The sequence below is a fragment of the Anastrepha obliqua genome, chromosome 2 (assembly GCF_027943255.1).
Source record: "Anastrepha obliqua isolate idAnaObli1 chromosome 2, idAnaObli1_1.0, whole genome shotgun sequence".
NCBI classification, from domain to species: domain Eukaryota; kingdom Metazoa; phylum Arthropoda; class Insecta; order Diptera; family Tephritidae; genus Anastrepha; species Anastrepha obliqua.
Window position 1 is genome coordinate 113532250 of NC_072893.1, and position 22403 is coordinate 113554652.

A 22403-nucleotide genomic window follows, 5' to 3' on the forward strand; every position below is an offset into this window, starting at 1 on the left:
CTTACTTACATTTGGATATGTATTATTTGATACGCGTACAATTGTTGTTGGGTATTTGTTATACGTGCCATTATCTACGATAAAAGTTGACGGCGCGCTTGCGCATGCGCAACAACCTCACCATTTGCGCATGCTGCCAAGCATGTCAGATTGCTTTAAAGAATTTTCGCTTTGGTTTTTGTGTTAACACTCAGCTGACGTTAACTTTGCATGCTTCCCATAGCCTACCAAAGGTAGTTAGGTTGAGTTTGAAAGGAAGAGCCTACTGTGGACGGGCCTAATAAGTGGGTGAGATATTCGTGGGCTCACTTACATTCTATATTGATGGTTTTTAAAATATACTTCAGTTCTAAGAGGTTCTAAAATCTAATATTTCAAAAATTTTATGTACACTTTTCCAGACATTGGAGCACTGACTGAGGCTGTCGAAAGGAGCACCCAGTAATCTTCAGGATGAAATGGAGCTCTACCTCTTCCGCGCTTTCCTGAGAAATAAGTTGTGCAATTCCACGTTCATAACAGTCAATGGGATGCCGATGACCAGATAGGAGGCCTCTGTAACCAATTCAGTTGATCCCTTCATGGCAAGCTCATCAGCAATTTCATTTCGGTTTTCATGTTCCTATGTCCTAGAACCGAGATCAGAGAAATTTTACCTGCACACCCAACAGATTTGACCCAGGAGTTGACCAGTTTGGATCTGCACCTTGGCGTCGTCAGAACCATGACTGCGGCTTGAATATCGAAAACAATTTTAATATCTCCCTCGCTCTCAAGTTCCTTAAATATTTTTTATACCTGCAGGATCGTAAAGACTTGTGTCTGAAAAAGACTATCACTATTCGGCAGTTTTAAAGAAATAGATGAATTGACTCTGCTCCGACTTCTGATTCCATCTTGGAGCCGTCAGTGAAGACAGAGGTACCACCATCGGTACAGATTTTCCTCTCCAATTCTGCCTACTTTGTGGGATTGCGCTGGCACTATCATGAAACTCAAATTTGCGCATAGAGAGATCTGTACGAAGTTCAGAGAAATGCCGTCTTAACTGCCTAAAAATTCTACCCAGACGCTTCAAAGATTGCCTCCAGATGCCAACCTCCTTCAACTTCATTGCACTTTGATCAGCGATGGAATTAATGTAAAAGTCGATGGGAAGTATGTGCAAAACGACATTAAAGGCAGCACTGGGACAAGTATTACATACTCCGGTGAAGCTAATACAAGCAGCCCTTTGCACCCTCCCCAAGAGCTTCCCATCAAACTAGGTATCCGTACGTTAAAATTGGACGAATCATTGCGTTGTACATCCAAAGAACGACCTGTGGCTTGAGTCCCCATTATTTACCGAGCATAGATTTGCAGTGCAGAGCTCATACATTTTGGACTTAGAATGTTGCACACATTCCGAGCTAGTCATTAAGGCCATTATTGCCTTAATAGTAGCTTGACTACCGATGAAAATGTTTAAACGAGTGTCGAGGGTAGTAAATTCCAACGCTAACTAAGCTGCTTTGGTTACAGCATAGATCTCAGCTTGAAATATGCCACAGAGATTAGAAAGCCCCAAAGCCTTTTGGTTATCAAACTGCGAGCAGAAGACAGCCACCCTTACTTCTTCCCCGATTTTGGATCCATCTGCGAAGAAATTGTATTGTGGTAATCGGATTCTAAAGGCTAAAACCAGGCCTCTTGCCAAAGTTTACTTGCAGCATAACGTAGTCTGACTCTACGTTTATACGAGTATCCAGTATGTTACTGTGACCAAAAAGTCTTTGTGAGAATTTTCCAGTTATCCTCAGTCCAATAGCAAGTCCAGAATAACTACTCCAAATTGTTCCAGTTATTTTGTTTGACATTAGCTTAAATTAGAGGGACATGAAATAGAGAATCTTCACAGCACGACAAAGAAAAGGGCGATTACTGGGTACTTGACCGATTACTGGGTACTCTTGATCTTTCGACCTGAACAATACAGAATGAGCCAGCGTATTGTCTAAAGTAGCAGTGAAAGGTTGTCGTTTTTTCTCGAGACAACCGGCGCCAGTTGGCCACACCAAGTGAAGCCAATTTCTTCTCCACCTGATCTTTCCAACGCAGAAGAGACCTTCCTCTTCCTCTGCTACCACCTCCTCTTACCGCATCGAAAAAACTTATGTATTTACTGGTATCTGCTAATCCCTACTTGGGAATAATGATGTCGTGCGCGTAACTCAAAAAAGTTCTAAATTAAATAGTGCGGAAGGACTAGAATAAAATCGAGGTTTGCACTTCGACTTTAGCGTCCATTGTGACGATCTTTTTTGGAGGGGCGCAAACATAAATGTCTGCATTAGGGTTAAAGAATATGGTTCATAAAGATATAACTGGCGCGTAAATACAGGGAACGTCAAAGGAAAGTGTACACCATACATTGACAAGTTTTGACAATTTATTTATTTACTTTTTAATGTCAATCATTTTTTATAACAGGACGGTTTGTACTACAGCAAAAACTATATAAATCAAACCTTCAAACTTTGTACCAAATTTGTAAAAATGCGGTAAATTTTCATAAAATTTCAAACTTTTTACTTAGAATTTCTCAAAAAATTTCAAGTATGCAATTTTATAGCCCATTAAATTTTGGTATAGTAAAAAGCAAGTTTCAAGTAAGTCAACAATCAGACGGATTTTTAAAAATCTTTTCTGTGGCGGTCTTTTTCATCTCCTACATTTAACGCCTACTCCACATTTTTCTATATGGAAGAAAACATCCAACACCGTCCGAAGAAATAATTGTCAAAAATCAGTGTGATTTTTTACTTACTTGAAACTTTCACTTTATTATGCCAGAATAAAATCATCTATAAAATTGCAATTGCGGCTACCGGAGCCGAATGGGTTGGTCCGTGATTACTAGAGCTGTGATAATCATGCAAAATAAAAGGCCAAAATATGCATGCAAAAATGCATGAAAAACTCTGGAATATGCACAAAAAAATGCAAAAAAAGACAAAATATGCACGAAAATATGTATGAAAACGTGCAAAAAAGCCCAAAATAATACTCGAAAATCTCTCGAAAAATACCCAAAATGCAAAAAAGGTAGTTTTTTCTCCTAGGCTAGTAAACATTTTTATTTCAGTTAGCCAGATACTTATAGTAATTCATTGTTGCAAGTCAAAACAAGATGTTGTTTCAGACTATCGAACGAGAAACACCGCCGTTTTTCAGTTAAAATTGACTTGTAGGTTGAGAAGGAAAGTTCTAATTCCACCGATGTAGGAACAGAAAATTTAAAAAATGTTATTTCACATGGTGTCAATGTTGTTATATATTCATTTGAAGCGCTAGCTCGTGAATCTGCATTCAAAATATCATTAATTTCAAGCAAAGAACTATATCCAACATTCCGAGATAACAACTTCTTCAAAAAACGGTCGTCGGTCATTGTGCCTAAGATAGAATGAACTTCTAGCTCTATACACTTTTTCAATTCAAGTTCTTTCGATTCTAATATTTTGATCTTGTCTGCGATAAACATGAAGTTAGCTTTTATGAATGCCAAATCTTGTCGAATATTGGACCCTCTAAACGCTTTTTTTGCATCTCGAATACATTCCGAATCTGCATCATTTAAATAATCAACAACCGATTTTAAAGCATCAAATTTGTCAGCATAGTAATCACGAGCTGCTGACTGTGAAGGAATTTAATGGTTTTTTTCAATATAAGAATTTGAACTATGGATAAAAATAGCAATACGTACTTTGACGTAGGTAGCCTTTACTTTTGATATCAACAAATTTACTTCATGGAACTCTGAACGAATAAATTCTACCAATCGATGCTATCCATGGGCAAAGCATATAACGTGCAGCATTTTTGAGAATAAAACTTGAAGAGACTTCATTGCCGAAATTATATATGCAACAGCATCGGCAGTAACGAGATTAACATTTTCATATTGAATTCCTTCAATACAAAAGAAACACAAAAAAAGGCGTTTAGATAAAGACTTACATACCTTTAGGCCATAAAAGTAACAATGATTCAGTAAAAAATGTTGCAACCGTGTTAGCGTTGCATTTGTCTAATTCTTTAACGTTCAACAAATAAGATTTTCCGCGTTCATTTTCATCATCCAACATGCCAAAAACAAAATTCGCAACTGATCTTTTTCAAATATCCGTTGTTTCATCCAGAGTAACCCGAATATGTTTTCCATCAGCTTTTAAACGCAATTTTTCAATCGATTTTTCATACAACGGTGGGACATAATTACGACGAATGGCTTTGATCTGGAACTAATTGTGAAGTGTATTTTTCTATGAATTGTACTACACTCGGATGATTCACTTTATTTAATGGAATGTTGGCTACGATTAATGTTTTACATAAATCCATATTGAATTCCGAAAGATTTGGCCCATGTTTCTGTTGATGATTTGATATTAACAATTGGCTCATTTCACGTTCAGAATTCTGTTTTTTCTTTCTTTAGCATCCTTGTGTTTCACTGAATCAATGTGCTGTTTGAATTGAAATATTTTTTTCGCAAAAACCAAACAATTGCAATGTGAACAAAATAAATCTGATTTGTCCTAACGAAAATCATTGGGAAATTGGTTTCATACGCACAATAAATTCACCCGGCGTTTCTTTTCTATCTGTTGGCATGTTAACCCAATTTTCAATTAACCGATTACTTCAAATACCATGCAATAACTGAGAAGAATATGATGTAACTTACTGCGTTTACTATGCATTTCATACTAACACAAGTGACGCATAGCACTTGTCGTTGTACTCTCTTCAGAAATCATATTAACCAATAATTGCACCAAACTCATTTCGTGGAAATTTTCGAGTCCCATTTTTGTAACCAAATTTGTCGCCTCATTGGAGAAAGCAAATAAAAAAATTTTGAAACAGATGGGCGCATAAAATGTTATAGATCTGTTCTTGAAACGTAAGTTTAGCTGCGAATTGTTTTGCTTTATGTTTTGGTTAGAAGAATGATTTAAATTTCTTAAAATTACTCAAAAAATATGCAAACATGCATTTAAAATCGAAATATGCTTTTATGGACGAAACATGCAAAATATGCATGCAACATGCATTTGCATGACTATCACAGCTCTAGTGATTACTATTCGGAGTTCACAGAGAGAACGTTGGTTCTAATCTCGGTGGAACCAAAATTAATAAAAAAAAACATTTCCTCATAAAAACAACATCAAGACGCCCACCACAAATAGGAGAAGGAGCTCGGCCAAACAGCCAAAAAGGGTGTACGCGCAAATTATATATATATTATATATAAAATTGCATATCCGGAATTTTTCTGAAATTTCTTAGGAAAAAATTTTAAATTTCGATGAAAATTTATCGAATTTTTAATTTTGATTTTACACAAAGTTTGCAACTTTGATTTATATGGTTTTTGGTGTAGTACAAACTATATTTTTATGCAAAAATAATAAAAATTACAAAATAAGCAAATATAAAGTCAAAACTTATCGATATGTTACCTACATTTTCTTTTAACGCTGACTGTACACGCTTTGCTATGTGCTTAGCGGAGCTTCTTCTCCATCTTAAGTCAAGTTTTTATTCTCTATTTTTGTTCTACAAGGGAGGGTTCTAGATTTGTATCCTGCATAAAAAATTGTTTTATAAGTAAGTTTTCCTTGACAGAATTTCACTCGGAAGTTGTCCATTATTGAGAGGTTTAGTTGGTTCAAAGAAAAATTAAATTATACCATTTGGTGTGGACCGTGCCAATAATTGAGTCATTGATTGTTATTTTTCTTGTAGATCTAAATATTAAGATACTATTTTATAGTTTCCCTCTAATCTTAATGATGTTGAAAAACAAGTAACTCCTTTATTGACGTCACAAAAAGTTTCCTTCTTCTTGTTTGGCGCGATAACCGCTTACGCGATTTTGGCCGAGGTTAACAAAACGCGCCAGTCGTTTCTTTCTCGTGCTAACCGGCGCTAAAAAAATTCCTTGGTAACAACAAATCAGCTGACTTTTCCAAAAAAATTAAAGTGTTGTTGTTATTTGTATATGTATTTAATTGGCCCATACACCCTTTTTGGATGTTTGGCCGAGCTCCTCCTCCTACGTGTGGTGTGCGTCTTGATGTTGTTCCACAAATAAAGGGACGTCCAGTTTCAAGCCGACTCCGATCGGCAGATTTTTTTATGAGGAGTTTTTTCAAGGCAGAAAAACACTCGGAGGTTTGCCATTGACTGCCGAGGAGTTACCGCTATTAGAAAAAACTCTTTCTTCATTTTGGTTTTTCAGCGAGATTCGAACCTACGTTCTCTCAGAATTCCGAATGGTAGTCCCGTATAAACCCATCCGGCTACGAGGGCCACCTATTATAAAATATAACTTAAATTATTTTTTCCCTACCCCTACGAATAGATTCCCTCGAGAATGGTTCTAAATATTACACTCTGCTAGGAAGAGATATGTTTTGAGAAAGTTTCTACGGCTTCTATGGAATTCAGTATGCTTTTTGTTTGTCCATTTTCCAATGTGTTTTAGGAATTAAGAACTCATTGCACAACTGACAAGTTATCTTTATTTTGATTTTGTTTCAAAAAAATTCCAGATAGTTTTATTTGACTTTTTCTGACAAACTACTCGCTTTTCAATTTTGACAATTTGCACTCTTTCGTTATTTTTAATTTTCATATCGGAAAATTCAAGTAAAAATTGCAAATATTTGAACTACAAAATCAAGCCGCTCACAATATCTAAATTCGTTTTTTCAAAATGATGTCTCTGCAAATCTATTGGGACAGGCACAAAGACGTGACGCTCGACGATGAGCAACGCAATGTTTTAATTCGTGATATACCGCAAAAGTCATTGTCACGCATTTGTGATTATATGGTGGAGAATTCCTTTAAGCCCAACCGTCTCTATGCACAGCTAAAACTTCACGAACTACCCAATGTGGAGGAGTATTATCGGCGTTACGTGATGCATGTGTTGCGCGACGAATGCAGCATTATGGTGATCGACGAAAAGACCAATGAGATATTCGGCGTGGCGCTCGTCAAATTGATGACGAAAGAATGGCGTTCCTGGACCATATGGCTGCAGGTGCTCGACACGTCCACACTCTTCAGCGAATTTATGCTGCTGCGCCGCATGCACTTGCTCAAGTTCTATGAGGAACATCCAGATCGCGATTGCAATAGCTTGCATCTATTCGAGTATTATATGCGATCTGAGCTAAAAGCGGATGCTGTCTTCATGCGGAAATTTTTCAATGCCATTTTTGAAGTGGCACGCCATTTGCTGATGCCGCATGTCACCTTTGTTGGCACTACATTGGAGGAGCAGCTAGAAGCGGAGGCAGCCGGTTTTCATGCGCTCTCTCACCTCATCTATTCGCTGTTGGAGAATCAGGGTGTGCGCGCATTTCAGTCGTTGCGCGATATTGACGAAATGTATATGGTGTTGTACGAGCGTGAAATAGAGCCGATAACGCCCTTCTACCGCTTGCCGCCACCGCATGTATACGACGAAGAGGATCGGCTGAAGCACGAGAAACGTTCAGAGCTGGAAGAGGAGGCGGATACCAGTAGTAAAAGGCTGGACATGGATAACAAAAGGCAGTCTGTTACTAACCTAGCAGTTAAGTAGAAAATTCGTAATGTCATTTGGGAACCACACAGCTGATCGATAGAGGAAAGAAAATCTGTGAAAATAAAGTGTCATTTTTGAAAATTTCCTTAACAAATTTCCAAAGTATGGAATTGTAAACAAGGCGTATAAATAAACGATAAACCGTATCTGTGGACAAATACGCAATGTTGCCACTTTTCCGATATTAAACATATGATATTACTATTTTAGATATTTCTAAACTAAGTTCATCGTAAATTATTTTAGATATTTTTTAGCTGAACTCATATGTAATAGAATATATTGAGAATATATTTAAGACAGTACTATTTTGCGGAGCTATTTGGACAGGGTGGTCCATGTAGTATATTGATTTAATTATGTTATTTTGACAGCGATAACCTTTTACGCTGGAAGCCTCGACGAAAAGTCAATATCTTATCTTCGTGGAAGGAAGTGAACCGCTTTACGCTTGAGCAACGTGGAGAAATTTTCTTCACAACAAGCAGAACTGTCACATTTAGGGATCGGAAGCCCACACATGCTCGTTGAGAAGCCAACGATTTATGAAAATCGACCAAAATCGTTTAAGCAGTTATCACGTCAATCCAATAGAAGGCGAATAGTTTCTTGCGAGTTTTGGAGCAGTTGGCCCATTTTTCTTTAAAAATCCTGCTGGGAAGTGAGGGCTAAAGACAAATTATGAACAATTTTTTGTGCCCGAAAGTTGAAAACATGGATTCGGACAATCTTTACTTTCAACGGAATGGCTTGCCAAACCACACAGCCCACGCCACAATTGATCTTTTGCGCGCAAAGTTCGGTAACCGTGTTATCAGCCATCTCGGCAATGTCAATTGACCCCCTTGGAGCTTCGATTTGACGCCGTTAGACGCTTTCTTGCGAGGTGCGAATAATTTATTAACGATTTAGGCTCTTAAGGCGAATATCGAGCTAATTATCTCAGGAATAATAGTGTCAGAAACCTTAACCAAGGTCCAAGAAAACTGGGTTAAGAGGATGCGCGACTGTGTAGCCAGCCAGAGGGTGGTTACTCTTTCGCACAAACCAGAAAATACAAAACAAAAATTGTATTTGTGTTCATTATTTCCCATTTTTAAAATAAGCTTGCCATGTGGCTAGACAGGGACACCAAAAAAACGCCATCTCAAAATCCGATTCAAGCTTTGAGCCCCAGAAATTTGCAAAAGAATATCACATAGTTTCTCACGTACAACATGACTCTTTCATTTAGGCGGCTAAAATCATGGGCTCCATCCCAAACATTAAAGCAAAGTGTACTAAAAATATAATTGAAATCAGTGGTCTGTGATATATCGCTTCCATGGTACTGGTCATATAGGTATCAACAAAATGGAGGCTATACCTTACAGAGACCTAATAATAGCAATTTTTCCGCGGACAAGTCCGTATTACTAGTTAAGCTCTCAACTTAATTAGTGGAGATGAAGTGATGCACCACCTCTAAGCACGTCAGACGTAAACCTCCTTCTAAGCTTCCAGAACAGTAGGAGTTACTTCAGATGGATATTGAGAGATTGGCCTGTTCCTAAACTTTATCATATCTTCCTGCCCATATTCTTCTGCCTTTGCGATCAGAGCTGTAGTAGAGCCATTTGCTGTATTTTTCCCATCGAAATTTTTGAGCACTTATTTTAGAACCCCACATCCTCTTTACCCGTAAATAGGGTAGAGTAGGAAACTCAAAATGTGTTACAACTGTAGCCTTACATCTAGTCCACAAATTGTAACATACATTTAGGAGTGGTGTGTCCACTATGAACATTTTCTGTCCATTATCCGGTTACGAGGTGTCATGCAATAACTGTCAATAGTGACTGATATCGGTTTATGATCACCGATATCGGTTTTGATCACCGGCTTTTTGCAGCAATTCATCGAGGAAAATCAGTTGTAGTATTATTGGTACCAGCACAATGACACAATATGCCACACGGTGCGACTGATAACGAATTTTCTCAAGGCAATGTTCCTTCGGCGATTCATTTCCAAAAACAGCGATTTCGACTGATCTCCTCGATCGCCTGATTTGGCAGCTCTGGACTTCTTCCGGTGGGACTATATTAATTGAAAATTTTACACTAATAAACCTCAAGCACTCGACTCTCAGAAAGCCAATTTTCGTGAGGAAAAATTAAAAAAAGTCCAAATATGTGACCGCTTATTCGATTGTTCGCGTTCATGGACCTATAGTCATTTGTAATTTTTTATAATAAAGTGTAATCTTAAGTCGCTCAAAAATCGCGTGGATTCACGAGATTATTATACAACATTAACACATTTTATATCTATAAAATTATACAATAAAACTTCCAGTAGCCGCAATAGCCTTCACGATCCGTGCCCGAAACCAATCGCATTCACGTATCAAATGCTCCTTATTCATATTGAACATAACGGAATTAATTATAACCTTCAGAGAAGAAATGATGTTATAAGGATGCTTACTGGTTTCACGCTCATCTGGGCCCCGCACTTGGCGGCTATCAGTTCGGTGTTATCAGGTCATGGAAACTTTCAGCCATCCAATCTTGTGTCGTCATCGCTTTGAGTGAAGGAGCAGAGTCTTCCTAATAGATGTGTGGACTGCCACCGTGTACACTATCAAGCCAGGGTTACTGCCTCTAGAACCTCGATATGTGCAGCAGCATTCATTCGATTCATCCTTGTTGGTAAAAACATCTGAAACCATAACAGTGGCTGGAAACTTAGTGTGCATGACAACAGCAGCCTTTGTAAGATTGGAACATATGTAGTTATCTATCATTCTGGTCATTTCTGCGGTGGGTTTTAGTCGTCGTCAAAATTTTTTTCCTCAGAAAAAAATTATAACATCTCGGGCGGTTTAAGGTGTTCAATTTTGTTTAGAAGGTGGTTTGATCCGATTACTCGCTGTTCTCGCTCCGACATTAACTATATTCTGCGCATAACGTAGAAGATCTTCCATGACAACTCGACTGATAAGACCCCCAGAAACATTAAGCTCCCTCGCAAAGGCTCTCATTGATTTTGAAGGGTCCTAGCCAATGACCGATTGCACTTGTTGAATAAGTCCTGTAGATCGGACAGTACCAGAACGTTCTTCGTATTTTTTGCCTTTTGTAACTGATCTGGCGACCTCGGTAGTCTAGCTCGTCATCCCAGAGGTTGTGGGTTCGAATCCCACGTGAAGCACGGTCCCCACACTTTTCCAAATGGACCTACTTTCCACTCTTTCTAATAATTCTCCATCCTAAAAACCCAAACTTATCCTTTCCATCTTCACTCCCGCACAATAGTCAGCGCATTATTTGCATTGTGGCTAGAAAATTAGCAAAAACAAAGAAATTCGCACAATTACTCATTGCATCAGTGGCGCCAGCAAGAGGAAGCGAGCAACCGCGGTAATAGTGCAGACACATAAACTTTAGCGCGGTCCTCAACCATTTGTGCGGTCCTTCTGGCAAAAAAATGTAAAACACAGATGGCGCTCCAAGCAGCAAGAAGGCGTTGTTCCTAAGTTTAGAACTGGTAGCAGCAGGCTCATCTGCTACCCTGTCAGAAATCAAATAGATTAACGTAACCAACGCAATGCAACTGTCTTGTCGAGGCCCTATGCTCCCGAGAGAAGTGAACAAGGAAAAAAACTGATTTTGCATTTCATGGCAGAAATACACTCGGAGGTTTACCATTACCTGCCTGGAGGGTGACCATTTCTATAATTTGGTGTTTCATGCTCCTACTGAACTGAACAATGATTTGTCAAATGTGTTCATAATTTACTTAAAGTTTTGACATTTACGAAATGGGACGCTATACGCTTGAACAAAATTGGGAAATATTGAAAACCTATTTCCAAAGTGGTGAGTCTGCTTCTTCTTTTCTGATTTTCACATCGGTGGCTACGTCAATAAGCAAAATTGTCGGATTTGTGGCTCAGAAAATCCACACGTTACTGTAGGGAAGCAAATGCATCCACAACGAGTCACAGTTTGGTGCGGTTTTTGGTCTGGTGGCATCATCGGACCATTTTTTTTCGAAAATGAGCGAGGAGCCGCGCTTACAGTAAATGACGAGCGTTACCGTGACATGCTCAACGAGTTTTTGTTTCCAAAAATTTAAGAGGATGACATGGACGACATTTGGTTTCAACAAGACGGTGCAACTTGTCACACTGCCAAAGTTACACTCCAACTTTTGGCTACCGTTTTTGAAAACCGAAAGAATAATCAGCCGAAATTCCGATATAAATTGGCCGCCTCGGAGCTGTGATTTAACCCCGTGGGACTAGTTTTTGTGGGGAGCCGTTAAGGACAAATGCTATGCGAACCATCCAGAGACGATTACGACGATGCTTTAAACACGAAATCGATATTGCCATTCATGAAATTGGAGCCCAAACAATCGAAAATGTGCTTAAAAATTGGGTTGATCGAATGGCCTACTGTAAAGCCAGTCATGGCAGTCATTTGAACGATATTATTTTTCATTCATAAATGACAATATTCAATCTTCAAAATTTTACATGGCCCACCCTATATATTACCGTAAAAGAGTTATTAAAAAAAATGAAAAATAATAAATTGTCGCGAGTTGTCAATAAGTCCTTGTTAGTCTCAGTTATATTATTTAACGCAGTGTATAAATACGGTACTTGTGAAACTCTCTATGCCAGTGATATCCATTGAATCTCAAGGTACCTTGCTGGCTATTTCAATACTACGGCACCTTGTATGGGCTTTGCAATCGATATGTGACTAGGGTAAGGAAAAGAAATTTGAAGCAAAAAATAAACATTTTAAATATTTCGTCTATTTTCAAATTGAAAAAAAAAACACACACAAGCAACAACAATATTTAATATTAATTTATTGCAGAAAATTGCGGAATTGCTTACATTTCGTATTTCAAAATATTAATTAATTTTTGTTTATAGCGCCTTGCATCAAAAATAGCGACGGATGCGAAGAAACTGATTAAAAATTCATGCAAAATCGAAAAATATCTGCATAAATGTAATTAAAAATTTATAACTAACAAATATGTAGCTAAAAATAATACAAAAAAATACCAAAAAACACGCTGTTTGCACTTAAATTGTTGTCATGCGGGTTTTTTTACGCTAACAAAACAATCAGCCGTTTTTCGAATCAGTTTAATTTGCCAAGTATTTCGTTGACCTTTAACAGTAGCTAAATCAAAATGGAATGCTTGCCACTGAAGTAAAAAAACTGTTGGGGAAAAATATAGAAAAACAAGCAAATGTCAGAAATTAGTGCCGAATGAGAACGCATTCAATGCCAGTGGATGAAATAGGTAAAACAACTGGGCAATATTGGTCAGCAAATGCGCTCAAGAGAGGAGCGAGCGAGAGGTGAAACTAATTGGATAATTAGTTAGATATGTGTGTATGTATGCACATAAAATTTATCTTGAAACACGTCAAGGTGTGCAATGCCAAGAGTATTGAGGCATAGGCTTTGATAGTTGCCCTCAAAAAAGTGAAATCACTTGGATGGGTAATTGAGAAGCGTTAATTCTGATACAATTTAAGAAAAAAAGGAGAGAAAGAGGAAAAATGAAGATACAAGGAAGCTATAGCACATAGAAAGATTAATTTTTGCCCTTTTTAAACCTTCCCACCATTGCCATTCTCATTTACCGGAACCACGCTGATTTGTATCCGGCCAATGACTATCATTCCAGCAGCATTCCCCCTACATGTATTACTATTTATGCTGTATCAACATTAACAAGAATAATAACAAAAACAACAATAATATATTAATAATAGGAAACCAATAACAACAAAAACTACTTTAAAAAGAATCCTGCATTCATTTGAGGAAGTAACCAGCGACGAAGACTCAAACAAACATGAGAATAATCAGTCTCATGCTTCTGACGGGATACCCAACAAGCTATTGAACTGACTAGTACTAGTTTACATACAAATATTTTAAATCTATGTTTAGCAGAAAGAAATTTTTTATCGATTTGGAAGCGGCTAAAGCTAATGTTGTTGTACAAACTTAATAATCCTTCCTCTGAAACGATGAGTTAAGCATTCATATGACTACCCGACTCAGCTAGTATACTTCCCATGATTTTTTTCTGTCATCTTTACTTATTTAAAGGGTGATCAGTTTAGAGGTATCAGATTTTAAATTGAAGTAAAACAACGAATGGTCAAATTGATTTTTTTCCTTGCTCACTCCACACGGTAGCATAGGGCCTCGACAAGACTCAGTCTTGCGTTGGTTTCGTTAATCTATTTGCTTTCTGACAGGGTACGTGATTAGCCTGCCGCTACCAGTCCTAAGTAATGGGAATGCCCACCTGACGTTGCTTAGGAACAACGCCTTCCTACTTCTTGAAGCGCCATCTGTGTGTCAAATTTTTCTGGCAGAAGGATCACACAGATGGTTGAGGATTTCGCTAAATTTGGTGTGTCTGCGCTATTACCTCTTGCTGGCGATACTAATGCAATGTGTAACTGTGTCTTTTTCTTTATTTTTTTTGCTTGTGTTAGCAGCCACAATGCAAGTAATACGCTGAATTTTTGTGCGGAAGTAAGGATTGGAAGGATGAGGTTGAGGAATTAATTTTTTTTAGAGAAACTAGGAAAGTAGGTAAGTTTGGAAAAGTGCGAGGACTGTGCTTTACGTGGGACTCGAACCCACAACCTCTGGGATGGCAGGCTAGTGCACTTACGCTAGACTACCGAGGCCGCTATGAATTGATTGAATAATCTTTATTATTTTTGTGAAGAACCATTCATGACATTTATTTTTTAAAGATAGCCCTTTTCAAATGTTGGCCTGGAATGCCTCAATCGAAGCTGGTTTAGAGATAAATTGCTCATAGAAACAGTTGATGAAAGATTATCGGTGCTTTCCATTTCAACTCAACCGGGCTATTCGGGACATGTTCTTCGATTTCGATGTAACTCATATATGTTGCTCTCTGGTCAAAATAATGAGACATGTATTTTTTGTTCGCCTGAAATTTTTTTTTTTCAAGATTTGTTTTTCGGCTCAAAATCGTTTTTTTTTAAATTATACCTAGAAGAATTTTTTTTTTTTTAATGTTCAAAAATGAACCGAATTTATTGATTCTGAGGTCAAAATGATCGTCATTACTTGCATGAGCGACTTCATGTAGAAACAATTGCAAAAAAGTAGTTGAAAATTTTTTATTTTGCAAAAAAACAAAAAATAATTCGAAATTTTTTCGAAATTCAATATTTTTTTTTTTTAACTTTTTCCAAATCAAGAAGACACCTCAAATTTCAATTGAGCTGAATGCCCAGTAGCTAAAATGAGTTGTTTTTGAGTAATTAATTTTTGAGTAAAAAGCCTGTGTCGCACTTTTTGTTTCTTGCAAAATATGAGCAATATGATCGTCATCATTTTGAACCCAGAATCATTAAAATCAGTTATGAGCATTTCAAAAAAAATGTTTCTTATATAATTAAAAAAATAGATTTTGAGACGAAAAACAAAATTGCCGATAAATCTTGAAAAAAAAATTTTTTTCGGGCGAACAAAAAATACGTGTTTCATTATTTTGACCAGAGAGCAACATATATGAGTTACATCGAAATCGAAGAACATGACCCGAATAGCCCGGTTGAATTGAAATGGAAAGCATCTATCATTTCCGTCGCATTTTTGTTTATTCAACTCATTTGATCGAAGAATTACATTTGGTGATAAAGTTCATTTCTGACTCATAACTTTACTGGTTAACTGGTTGCAGAACTGGCTCCCTGGTTCGTTCGATTTAACGCCTCTGGGTTACTTTTTATGGGGATATGTTAAGTCGTCGGTGTATGCTGACAAATCAGCAACTATTGAAGAATTGGAAGCCAATATTCAAACGACCATTAACAACATACAGCCAGATTTATTGCTAAAAGTTGTCAAAAGTTGAACTGCTCAAATGGACTATGTAAGCCTCGACGGCCATGTGACTCGTAACTTCTATTGAATGACTCGAAATGTAATGGGCTATAAAACTGCATACCCAATTTTTTCTTTAATTTCGGATTAAAAAATTTGAAGAAAGTTTTCAAATTTTTACAAGTCTTATAGAAAGTTTGAAACTTGAATTCATATGGTAATAATTACACAAAGTGCCATATTCTTATTAAAAAAAATTATTCAAATTAAAAAATAAATTAATTAATAGCCAAAGCCTGCCAAATGCTGAGATGCTATATTTATTTCGCGGACTGCAGTCACCGTATAAACCATATAAATATGAAATTGCAGGTTAAGTGGAGCAAAGTTAGTCATCCAATTTGTTTTTGAATAGCTTTTTCTTGATATATAAAAATGAATGTTTGTCTGTGTGTCATCGATGAACACAAAAACTACTGGACCGATTAGTATAAAAATTGGTATATACATGTATTTTTCCACGGAGAAGGTTTGTAGAATATGCTCATTGATGTTACTCGCCACCAGGTGGCGCTGCAGAGTAGCAACTTCTGCCCCATTCAACCGATTGCCATAAAAATTAGTATGACCATGTATTTTTAAACAGAATAAAAATATCTGCCATTCGGAGTCGGCTTGAAACTGGAGGTCCTTCAATTTGTGGAACAACATCAAGACGCTCACCACAAATAGGAGGAGGAGCTCGGCCAAACACCCAAAACGGGTGTACGCGCCAATTATATATATATATATGACATATTCATAGATATAACATAGATTTTGATTGAAGACATATGTTTGACAATCGCTAACAAGGCACTCGTGCAACTGGGAATGCCTGCTTCAAGCCGACCTGCAAACAACCTTCACGATCAAGATTTACAACGAGAAACACACTATGATTCTGACGAACTGGGGACATTCATTACAACAAATCTTCCGCAGTTGATTCCAGAACAACGCATTGCGTTTGACAGAATTATGCGTACAATCACAGAACAAAGCGGTGGACTGTTTTTCATAGATGCGCCCGGTGGTACAGGCAAGACTTTTCCACTTTCACTAATTTTGGCAACCATACGATCACAAAATAATATTGCACTGACTATTGCATCATCTGTAATTGCGGCAACACTTTTGGATGGTGGCCGAACAGCGCACTCAGCATTGAAACTGCCGTTGAATTTGCAAACCACTGGACACCAACATGCAACATCAGCAAAATCTCTGGAATGGGAAAATTACTCTAAATGTGTGAAATTATCATATGGGATGAATGTGCAATGTCTCACAAGAAAGCATTGGGAGCGCTTGATCGTACACTGTGAGATTTGCGAGAAAACAGAAGGATCTTCGGTGGCGCAATCATTTTATTGTCAGGTGATTTTCGACAAACACTGCCCATTATACCACATTCAACACCCGCTGATGAACATAATGGATGTCTTAAATCATCAGTTCTATGGCGTCATTTACAGAAATTGACTTTGAAAACTAACATGCGTGTACAACTACAACGGGATGCATCGCCTGGAAATTTTGCAAAGCAATTATTGGATATTGGAAATGGGAGAATGGGAGAATAGAAATTGATGAATCTACACAATGTGTCATTCTCCCAGCAAACTTCTGTAAGATCACAGAAAGCATCGACGAATTGGTGCAAAAAGTTTTTCCAAACATTGCACAAAATTACGAAAACCATCAGTGGCTCAGTACGCGTGCTATATTAGCAGCCAAAAACATCGATGTCAATACCGTCAACTTCAACATTCAGCATGGAATACCCAGTGAAACGACAACATATATGTAAGTCCATCGATACTGTGGAGAATCAAGACGAGGTTGTCAACCATCCAACTGAATTCTTGAATTCGCTTGAATTGCCAGGCATTCCGCCGCACGTTTTTACATTGAAAATTGGCGTACCCATCATTCTTCTTCGAAACATAAATCCACGACTTTGCAATAAAACCAGACTCTCAGTCACGAAAATGATGAACAATGTTATCGAGGCAGCAATTTTGACTGGAAAATTCAAATGTGAAGACGTACTGTTGCCAAGTATCCCAATGATCCCGAGAGATATGCCATTCGAATTCAAACGTTTACAGTTGAAGGTGCGACTCGCTTTTACCTTGACTATTAACAAAGCATAAGGACAACCGTTACAAGTGTGGAGATTAAATTTGGAGAATCCATGCTTTTCATGGACTCTATGTGGCTTGCTCACGTGTCGGAGAACCTTCTGATTTATTCTTCTACACACCAGATGGAAAAACAAGAAATATTGTGTATCCCACAGCACTTCAATAAACATCGAATTGAAACTAAAGTTTGTAATGCCACAATTTTTTTCAAAATAAACAAAATCAATAAAATGGTTTAGAATGAATTGAATATTTGTGTACTGCTTTTTCTTTAAAGTTATTTTTTTTTAATTTATTTTACTTCTTGGCGTAGTAACGCGCGCCGAGTACAGCTAGTTAATAAATAAAACAGAAAATTATTTTGAGTGATGGAAGTTTTTATTTTGATCTTTATGCAACCTATTGATTGTCTGTTACCACAGCAGTATAGTTCACAAGTGTCAAATATGATTGACATACGATACCATTTGCAAAAATTATAAATGTTCCGATAGGGTGATTAATTTTGCGCCACCTTGTGCCACCTTCAGCCTATGAAAATTTTTTTTTATTTTTATTTTTTTAAATCTGAGCCTAGATTTCAAAGGACTGTTCCAAATCCCGAGCATGTAGCTTTGTTTTAGGGGACTAAGCCTACAACCCTTCTAAATCTGTAAGAAAATTATTATAATTTTTTTTGTCCTACTACTTTGACTCCGTTTTGAGGACGAAAAAATAGTAGTGCGCCGATAAAAAGTGATTTAAAGAGCAATCAGTTGACGGCTCGGGAGGACTAGAATCCGGAATTATATTTCTATACTAATCTAATCTGAACTGAAGAAGTATCCGACTATTTTGATACCTGCACTGGTGTAAAACAAGGATGTCTGTTGTCGCCATTATTGTTCATTTTATATCTAAACGATTTGCACGACTATTTAGAAGGTGGACTATTGGTTGAGGGCATGAATATACGTCTTCTCCTTTATGCCGATGATATTGTTCTCCTAGCGGATAACCCTAAAGTCATGCAATCCATGATTAATAACCTGGAGAAATACTGCGTTGAATGGAATATGGAAGTAAACCCAAATAAATCGGAGATGATGGTCTTTAGAAGAGGTGGACGACTTTTCCAGGCTGAAAAATGGTGGTACCAAGGTAAAGAAATTAAATTGGTGGCCGAATATAAATATCTTGGTGTCATTCTCACACCCAAAATGGCATTCGGCAAGCACTTAGAAGCCAGAAATACTTCAGCAAAAGCTAGTATTAATTGCACATGGAACGATTTTTTAGCGAAGCCATTCATTTCATTAAAATCAAAATGGAAGCTGTTCCAAGCGGTATGCAGAGCGATCCAAACCTACGCAGCGCAAGTTTGGGGATATGCCTTATTCGATGAGGTAAATAAAAATGTGTTTTGGCTTAAACATCTAAACGACATGGGAATGGAGTTCGGTCTGAAGTTTGAAGAAAACATCACCTCTATAGACTGGCAAGATCGCTGTGTGCAACTTCTTACCGAAATGAAAATAAAAGATATCAACATGGCAAGGCAAAAATCACAGTCAAGCGCGAAGCGAATTTATAAACATTTAGACTACTCAAAAGGGGAATCATATATTAAAGAAGATATGCGGCTAGCTGATATTACGACAATTTTCAAAGCAAGATGTGGTTTACTGAAGCTAAATGCAACTACGTATGGAAATGCTCAGAAAATATGCACCCTCTGCAATTTAAACGAGGAAGAAAATATGCAGCACTTCTAAGGAAGATGTCCGGTACTGAAGGAGATCAGAATAAAATACCTAAACGCAGCGAAGCTAAATGAAGCAGAAGTAATAGATATACTTAATGGCCATAATTGGAAATGACTAACTTGCTTTATATACTCAGCCTTACGCTATAGAAATTTTCTTATTGCAGAGTTCAATTTTTGATTAATTTTTGAGTTGTGACAGACAACATTGTTATTGCCACAAATTTATTATTTCTTTCTTTATGTGTTTATATATTTAAACGAATTATTGTAAAAATTATTGAAATGTAAGATGAAATATTTATAAATAAATAAAGAATTACTACTAAATCTGAACTGAACTAACCTCATATAATATAACTTAACCTAGCCTATTTTAACCCAAGCCAGCCTAACCTAACTACATAAAAGTCAATTGATTTAAAAAAAATTAAGTAAAAATCTTTACACTCTTTACTGAAAGCCTTCAAAGAAGCAATAAAATTAACTGCTGAAGAAAACACACAAATAGCTGCTCACACGTCATGCAACTTTACCAAAAACTATGATACTACTATTATGAGGGCAGACAAAAGAAGGCAGAAAAATTATACAAAAAACAAGAGTCAGGCATTCAAATACTGCATCGCATAGATGCCGAGCTGATATAGTAGGTCTGCAAAAACTTGAAAGGCGCAAGGCACGTGCCATTGCATAGAGGCTATTCGTGACTACCTACACGTGGCAATGCTGCACAATGCACGTCCGAGTAGTGGCTGCAAAGCTGCAACACCGTTAACCACAACAAGAAAAAGGCAAAAATTCAGTTGCAGGCAATAAAACGTGCGCCGAGCTTGGGAAACAGCGCACTGGCATAACGAAAATTCATACAAAGTGTAAGCATTCGCACATGCAACATACAACGAAGAATACAAACTAACATTTATCGCTTTTATTCATGCATTTTACATAGTAGTCATTTCTATGGGTGTGTGTGTGTGCATGCACGTAGGCATTGTGCCTCATTTAATGCTTGAAGCAACGTTTGAATGCCTCGCCAGGAATCAACGCAATAGCAGCCGTGGTGTTGTTGGCTGATTTGTGGATGTTTTTCTTGTTGTTATTTTTCTTGTTGTTTTTGTGCTTCTGCTACTTGCGCTCGTTCGTTGATGTAATTTTCGAAAATTATTTAATTTTCATTTGAATTTTTTTCTTAGTTATGCTACTGTTGCCGGCGCGCATTTTTGCCTTTTTTTGCTTTTTGTGCACTTCAAACTGTATTAAATAACTTAAATTACGGTGAAGTGTTTACGACTGCGTGCTTTGCGACAATTGCATAAAAGTTATAAGCGAATTTTTGTGCGCACACACGCAATTATTTGGGAGCATATGAGTAGCGACTAAAAAATTAATGTGAATCTCCATCCACTTATTTAAGTGAGTATGTAAGATCACACACACAAACGCACATATCCAGCATTCGAGAAATTACCTACTCATACTCAGGTATATGTATACATGTATTTAAATATAATAAAATGTTCAAAAGTCAACTACAATTATCACCGAGGTCTCGGCCATGCACTACACTAAAGACTTAAGCGACAAACTTGCTGTAGTACATATGGCTACATACGTACATATGCATGCTTTGCGATGTCGCAACTAATTTGGAATTTTTTTATGCGCATGTACCGGCAAGTGCAATAAGTTGTTATTCATATTTATACTTTCTATGGGATTACGTAAGTCTCAATATTTAGTACAAACTTACATAAGGTTGGGCGTAGGGTAAATATTAGGTTATATTTCAGTATAAGACACTAATGGTAATGCAAAATAATGCATAAAAAGTTAAAAATTGATACAATTTGAACTTAACATCTAAAATGTATTAAACTTAAACTAAATTATATTATTCATGAGTGGTAAGATTTGAACAAAAAGGGAGAGTATACAAGCATTTAGCGAAGTCGAGTAGATACTAATAATGAAATAGTACAAATTATCCCTTACTGTGCATAGTATTTAAGTAATGCTATTTTAATAAAACTAATTTTTCTTGCCCGATTCACTTTAGATGAATCCCCAAGGGCTTGTGAGCATCACCGCATGGGACTTTTGGAGAAATGGGCTCCACACAAACATCAATAACTTTTAAAATTATTATTGTAATTTTTTTTTTAATTTTGCTAAAGTCAAGTCGAAACATGATGTATTAATGCAATGCTTTTATTTTTGCAAAATAAAGGAATTAAGGGGAGAGCCTGCTTTAGATGCTTCAAAAAATCGATTTTTTTTTTGCATAAATGTCTTCCCAAGCTATTCAAGAACATGTTCTCAAAATTTCAGAATCAAATTCAAAATACTTTCGGAGTTACAGAAGAAATTGTGGGCAAGCATCGAGCAGGCATACGAGCGGGCGGATCGCTCGAAATGCGATTTCTCGGTTTTTATTTTTACGATTTTTTCTAATTGGCGGGAAAGATAGGGAAGAAGTTAAACGTCCTATCGAAACGAGATCACATTGATTGTATTCGGAACTAAATTCTCTTCTAGTTGAACCTAAAAAACCTTAAGAAAGTTATGATTAACCCACTTTTTAAACAGTCTAAAGTGGATTTGTTTTTCCAAAACAATGTTTTTTTTTAATTAGCGAAAAATTGTTGAATTTCTCTTTTTTTTTCAGGACAACTAGCAAGTGCAGCACTCAGACATTAATTGAGTCCATTGTACTACACTTGGATTCCCTTTTAATTTTCTTTAAATCTACCCAATCTCCGAAGAAATCTGAGTAGATCTTGTGGTGCCAAGGAGCCAAGATGGTGAATTTGAATTTCTCACTTTTTGTTTATTTTTCTTATTTTAACTAGAAGCTATACTATTCTTAAATAAAATTGTTTGGAGTTTTTGGTTTCAGATGAAAATTG

At 37.0% G+C, this 22403-nt stretch overlaps 2 protein-coding genes across 2 annotated transcripts in view; one reads left to right on the plus strand and one right to left on the minus strand.

The window, feature by feature from the left end:
• The window catches only part of LOC129239458 (mucin-2), a 57059-nt gene that overhangs the window by 13424 nt on the left and 21232 nt on the right, over positions 1-22403 (minus strand). The gene's annotated exons all lie outside the window — the stretch shown is intronic.
• Positions 6642-7817, plus strand: LOC129239459 (uncharacterized). The gene has a single exon (XM_054874960.1). The coding sequence runs from the start codon at positions 6776-6778 to the stop codon at positions 7652-7654; it is 879 nt and encodes a 292-aa protein (XP_054730935.1). The 5' UTR covers positions 6642-6775; the 3' UTR covers positions 7655-7817.

Bases quoted from the DNA above. Each gene is read 5' to 3' on its own strand.
- LOC129239459 (XM_054874960.1), top strand. From the start codon at position 6,776: ATGATGTCTCTGCAAATCTATTGGGACAGGCACAAAGACGTGACGCTC.